At 42.7% G+C, this 6644-nt stretch overlaps 1 protein-coding gene across 1 annotated transcript; it reads right to left on the reverse strand.

Moving 5' to 3' along the window:
- Nucleotides 1-549: 549 nt before the first annotated feature.
- LOC133255463 (immunoglobulin lambda-1 light chain-like) lies at nucleotides 550-4921 on the reverse strand. Its single transcript, XM_061429875.1, has 3 exons — nucleotides 4834-4921; nucleotides 3780-4118; nucleotides 550-1099 (listed from the first exon to the last, which is right to left on the reverse strand). The coding sequence occupies exons 1-3, from the start codon at nucleotides 4919-4921 to the stop codon at nucleotides 570-572; spliced, it is 957 nt and encodes a 318-aa protein (XP_061285859.1). The 3' UTR covers nucleotides 550-569.
- Between the last annotated feature and the right edge of the window lie 1723 nt (nucleotides 4922-6644).

A 6644-nucleotide genomic window follows, 5' to 3' on the forward strand; every position in this document is an offset into this window, starting at 1 on the left:
GCATGAGCTTGTTTGTAATCCAGTTTTCTCAGTCCACCTAATTGATGAGATTTCCAAGGTTTTCTCCTCCACAACTCACAGCCTAGTTGAAGCCACAGAAGCAAAAATGATGCTCCCGGTATCTTGTCCATTGTTTCTGGCGCCAGTGGTCAGTGGCAACTCAAGTTCCTCTTCTGCCCTTCTCAGCCAGCTAGAACTCTAAGTTCACATCTGCCTTAATTCTTTCAGTAGGCCCCACCCTCTCACAAACTGGATAATATCTTTATTGGAGTGATTTCATTTAATTCCTTTCACTTTTTAACATTTTTGAGTTCACCCTGTGTACTTAGTCACTCAGTCAGTCCAACTCTTTGAGACCCTATGGACTGGAGCCTGCCAGGCTCCTCTGTCCATGAGATTTCCCAGTGTTTCCCAAGAATACTGGAGTGGGTTACCATTTCCTCCTCCAGAGGATCTTGCCAACCCCGGGATCAAACCCATGTCTTCTGCATCTCCTCCATTGGTTGGCAAATTCTTTACCACTGGGAAGCTGTGGTCAAATATTTATTTTAATTCTATCCTCTTATCAACTACTTTGCTAGTTCCCAGTTAGAAGTTTCTAGTGCAGAAGGAGATACATGTTGAGAAGGAAAGATAAAGACCAAAGTCCATAATCTGTAGGGCCAAAAGGTGTCTTTGGTTAAAACTGTACTGATAAAGGTGAGTAACATTAAGCACTGCAGATGCCCTGTGGTCGCCTCACGGTGTGACTGTGGCTGGAGGAGGGGCTGAGCCCCACGGAGGGTTTGTGTAGAGGCTGCATGTGCCTGGGGAGCACTGTGCTGCACAGCACAGAAGTAAGTGCCTGAGTCTGTGGTCTGTGAAGAGGAAATGTGCAGTGAGCTGCGGCCTTCTTTAGGAACTGTTGTGGCATTTAATCTTCCATCCTGCTTTGTCCCTGAAGGAATGTAAAACAGGTGGATGATGCGGCCCCCAGGGTTCTGAAGATACCAATTCACACTCTGTGAGGAAGTGGAAAAATTACACCAAAGCGTGTAGCTGGCTCCCTCCTGGAGACTCAGGGCTGGGGGACTCTGCTCCACATCCACTCCTCGCACACCTGATGGGGAAAGAGAAACAGTCACTGGTGAGGGTCACTGTAACTCCTACTAAACCCTGAAAGTGCCCTCCCCATCCCCATAGATGATGAGAAGGATAAAAAGTCTCCAGAACTTGTCAGCTCCTCACCCTCCCCCAACAATAGAGCAGCACCTCATTCCTTCAGATTCCCTGTGGGGCAGCCCCAACTCACAGCAAACCTGGGCAAACAAAAGCCCCAGCACAGTGCCTGCTAGCCCCTTCATGATGCTTCCTCTTCTTGTTGGGACATTTTCACTGCAAGATACTTAACTAAACCCTGAGGGAGGGAGTGTCATAAGTCGTTCCTGCTCCTGCAGCCAATCAGCTCACCCAACAAATCCTGTTCAGGTGACACTGACAGGACGCCCCACCCTCCCACTGCAACCAACTCAGAATGTGCGGGCAGGGGTATAGTGAGAGAAGGATATAGATCATTATTTTACGACTTAAGGGATACTTTCTGAGAACATTTCAGAGAAGGCAGACCCTGATTAGGAATTTGGGAGAATTTTGGGGGAAAGAAAGCAAAAATTAATTATATAGCCCCATCCTTCTCTCACATGGTATGGATGCAGTAGATTCTTCCTTAATGAAATACTGTTTCCCAGAAGTGCTGAGGATGAAGCTTTTGCTTCTCTTATGCACTTACTTGTGGTTCTGAAGGCTGCTCATGAATTGGCATGATGAGAAGTTGCTTCTATTGGCTGGAACACTTTGCTCTATTAAACAGTATTATTTTTTTAATTTATTTTTTAAAATTAATTTATTTCTAATTGGAGGATAATTGCTTTACAATATTGTGTTGGCTTTTGCCATACAATGATGTGAATCAGCCAGAAGTATACATATGTCCCCTCCTTTTGAGTCTTCCCCCCATTCCTCTAGGTTGTCACGGAGCTCCGTGTTGAGCTCCCTGCATCATACAGCAACTTCCCACTAGCTCTCTCTTTTACATATGGTAAAGCATATGTTTCAATGCCTCTCTCTCAATTTTTCCCACTCTCTCCCTCCCCTACTGTGTCCAAAGTCTGTTCTCTATGTCTGTGTCTCTATTTTTGCCCCACAAATAGGGTCCATCAACACATGAACAGATAAAGAATTTGCCATACTTATATACAATGGAACATTTCTCAGCCACAAAAAAAAAAGCATTTGAGACAGTTCTAGTGAGGTGGATGAGCCTAGAGCCTGTTAAACAGAGTGACGTAAGTCAGAAAGAGAAAAAAATATATATATTAGTGCATATATATGGATGCTATAAAAATGGTACTGATGACATTAAAAGTTATATATATTTATTTTAGACTCAGCCTGCATTGAGAGCAATATTAGTTATCTTAACCACCAGGTGGACATTGAAAATTGAATTGTAATAGTTTTATTTTTATTAAAGTGAAAGTGAACAAATTATTTTTTAAATTTCTATTGTAAATACATTTTTAAACTGTTGATTACTAGTTTTGTATTATGCTTTTTAATTTTAGTAGGCTATTTTAGAGAAAAATAAGTGCTTTTGAAACCATATGATCATAATTTTAGTTTGTGCTCTTATCTCAGACTCTGTAAATAATATCGATTCTCTATCAGTAGATTTGGGGGTAAAAGGGATGGAAGATGAAGACCTGTATATTTTCACTGCAGTGAAAGTAAAGTGATCTGCAGACACTAACGTTCAGATGGACAGTTCAAGAATGGTTCAGTAGTAGCAGCACGTAGGCCTAGTTGCTCCAAGGCATGTGGGATCTTAGTTCTCCAACCAGGGACCGAACCTGTGTCCTCTGCATTGATAGACAGATTCTTTACCACTGAGCCACCAGGGTAAGGCCCATGTGCTGCTTGCATGCCTGCATGCTAAGTAGCTTCAGTCATGTCCGATTCTTTGCAACTCTAAAGACTGTAGTCTGTCAGGCTCCCCTGTCCATGGGATTCTCCAGGGAAGAATACTGGAATGGGTTGCAATTCCCTCCTCCAAGGGATCTTCCTGAACCAAGGATTGAACCTGGGTCTCTTGCAGCTCCTGCATTGCAGGTGGAGTCTTTACTGCTAAGCCATGGGGGAACCCCCATGTGCTGCTTAGGGATTATCAAATTAATGAAAATGCCTTATAAAGGCAGGGTTTCCATGCCTGCCTAGGAAGGGAAAAATTATTATTCACTTAATTTTTGTTTCTTTCAAAAAACTTCTTCATGGGAAATATGAATGTTCTAGACTAGCAACAACAACATTTCAGATCTTTCCCAGAGAGAGTAATTTGTTTCTGGTAAGCGGAACAACTGTAACACATCAGAGTCTAGACTTGGCCTTGGAGCCAAATGAGAGAAGCCTTTGGTACAAGGAGAATTATTTGTATGTTTGCCACTTCTTATGTTGGGACTAGCACACTGAAACCAACATTTGATTGACATGAGAAAGAGTCATAAAAATTATTAACACCTCTTACTTTATTGCTATGTTAAAATTATGATTCTGACATGCCTCAAAATTCTTCTCAGATTCATCAGTAAACTAGGTGCTTATTCCTTGTCCTTTTTCTCTTCTTTTCTTTATCCATCTTCTTCCCTTTCCTTTCCCTTCATTTTCCTCATCTCTTACTGCTCTGACTCTCCTTCTAGATGACTCTAGATTTGCTTACGTGACTGCTGTCCCCACTCTGTCCCCACTTCTTCCCACCTGAGATACTGCACAGGTGCAGCCCCGTCTGTCCCAGTGTGCCTCTCTCAGGACGCAGTAGTACACAGCGGCATCTCTCAGGGTGACCTGGGGCAGGACCAAGGTGCTGGACTTTCTGTCTGAAGCTATGGTCAGAGAGGCCATGCTTCTGTTCACTGTGCCTCGTAAGCCATGAATGACATACTGTGGACTCTGATTGCGATTTTGCCGATACCAATGTATATAGTCCTTTCCACCAACGGTAGAGTGGTTACAAGACAGGTTTACATCCTCTCCTTCAGCACAATCCATGGAGCTGGGCTGGGTGGTCTTAGCATCAATCACAGTCCCTAAAGGGTCAAGAAAATAAAATTATCCCCTGACAACAAATCAGTGTAATTCTGTGGATCAAGGGCACAACACTCCCCAAACTGTCTGGACCTACCCCCTACTCCAGTGTTTTTACCTATGTCCTGAGAAATATTATTGGTGCTTATTTTATAGGGACCAAAGACACACAGCAAGAATCTGAGAACTCTATAGGCTTTATCCCGGGGTCTTTGGCTCAATAACCCCAGAGAGTTCTTCCAACCTGCTTACTGCTAAGGTCTCTTCCACATCATGGCTATGAATTAACCCGTCATGTAGAAGTTTGTACTCCCTACCAAATGCATAGATCTGTTCTCAATTCTATTGCTATAACGCTGAATAAAACACAGGGAGAGGAGTAGAGAGCAAATGACCCTTACAGTTCCTTGGCCTCAAAGTCATCCCTTGTAGACACAGAACACTTACCAAGGTCAGAAAAACATTTACTCCAATCACCAGCCTCATATTTCAAGGACAAATCAGGATTGTGGGCTCAGAGCTCACACTTGTGTCTGCTCCTATGCTTGTTTCCAGAGAACAGAAACAACTGCTGCTGTTAGAGACTTACAACCAGTGCAGGTATCTGTTGCAGTGTGTTGTTGCCAGGATCTGTTAGCCAATGATCAAGCAATTCCTTGTCTAGGTCTTCCTGCCCTATTTTAGTCCCCCAAAGAAGGAGAGATATCCCGAACTCACAGGGTGTGTGCTGCCATCCTCTGTGAAGTTTAAAGTCTGGCTCTGGAAAAGGAACACTGATCATGATGGTGTGCCTATTCAGAACCATTGCTCTTTCTTTTCTTCTTCAAATACATTTTCTAATGTTCCATGAAGCTTGTGGAAAACACTGTTTAATCCCAGAAAACTGTACTGAGCTGTGCGTTGTAAAGAGATAAAAATTCCCATCCATGTTCTAGCAAATGTATGTGAGATTTCAAAGTAGGCTGTGATTGCTCTGAGGGACAGGAAATATTAATAACATTGGGACAGAAAACTAAACGTCTTCAGCTCAGACATTGGAGCTCAGCATCCTGAAAAGGTCCTTGGAATCATGCATCTGTCTCCATCTAGGCACACATTTCTCAATGCATCTGTTCTTGATATAGTAACTGATGACACAGATGGTATTCTCCTCATCCTCCTTGAACAATGGTCCTTAATCCTTATGTCCTCTCTGCCCATGTTTGTAGGTGCTCTGCACCAAAGATGCTGAGACAGAGAGACGCCAAGGATGCTGAGACAGAAAAGACAGAAGGGAAAGCAAACTATCTGGGGTGGAGAAGGGTGGAGGTGGATGATCCTGGCAGAAAAAGAGGAGTGAAGAGAAAAAAGCGTAAGGAATAGGGAAGGGAAGAGTTAACCGGGGTGGGAAATGGGAAAGCAATGTTTAGGGAGGTACATGGAAAAGATTTAGGCTATAAGGCTATGATTCCCTGAATCCTTGACCACATGCACTCAACAAAGGATTATAAAATCAAGTTGTCTAAAGATGATAAAAATCTTTTTTTTTTTTCGCTTTTCCGTGGAACATCAATGGAAAACATAAACTTCTTTCCTTGATAGCCAGAAGACTGCTGTTTCCAAATGACGCAGCCCCCTCTACGGACTGAATAAATGAACTGCAGAGCTAAACTCCCACAGGATGTCAACCTTTTGAAATGTTTCTCAGATTGAAAGGTGAATATCCCAAGCAACTCCTACACCTCAATTCCAGAAAAATAAACGACCCAATCAAAAAATAGTCCAAAGAACTAAATAGACATTTCTCCAAAGAAGACATACAGATGGCTAACAAACACATGAAAAGATGTTCAACATCACTCATTATCAGAGAAATGCAAATCAAAACCACAATGAGGTATCATTTCACGCCAGTCAGAATGGCTGTGATTCAGAAGTCTACAAGCAATAAATGCTGGAGAGGCTGTGGAGAAAAGGGAACCCTCTTACACTGTTGGTGGGAATGCAAACTAGTACAGCCACTATGGAGAACAGTGTGGAGATTCCTTAAAAAACTGGAAATAGAACTGCCACACGACCCAGCAATCCCACTGCTGGGCATACACACTGAGGAAACCAGAACTGAAAGAGACACGTGTACCCCAATGTTCATCACAGCACTGTTTATAATAGCCAGGACATGGAAGCAACCTAGATGTCCATCAGCAGATGAATGGATAAGAAAGCTGTGGTACATCTAGGTTGCTTCCATGTCCATATACACAGTGGAGTATTACTCAGCCATTAAAAAGAATACATTTCAATCAGTTCTAATGAGGTGGATGAAATTGGAGCCTATTATACAGAGTGAAGTAAGCCAGAAGGAAAAACACCAATACAGTATACTAATGCATCTATATGGAATTTAGAAAGATGGTAACAATAACCCTGTATATGAGACAGCAAAAGAGACACTGATGTATAGAACAGTCTTTTGGACTCTGTGGGAGAGGGAGAGTGTGGGATGATTTGGGAGAATGGCACTGAAACATGTATAATATCATATGCGA

This window comes from Bos javanicus, chromosome 10, assembly GCF_032452875.1.
Source record: "Bos javanicus breed banteng chromosome 10, ARS-OSU_banteng_1.0, whole genome shotgun sequence".
Taxonomy (NCBI): domain Eukaryota; kingdom Metazoa; phylum Chordata; class Mammalia; order Artiodactyla; family Bovidae; genus Bos; species Bos javanicus.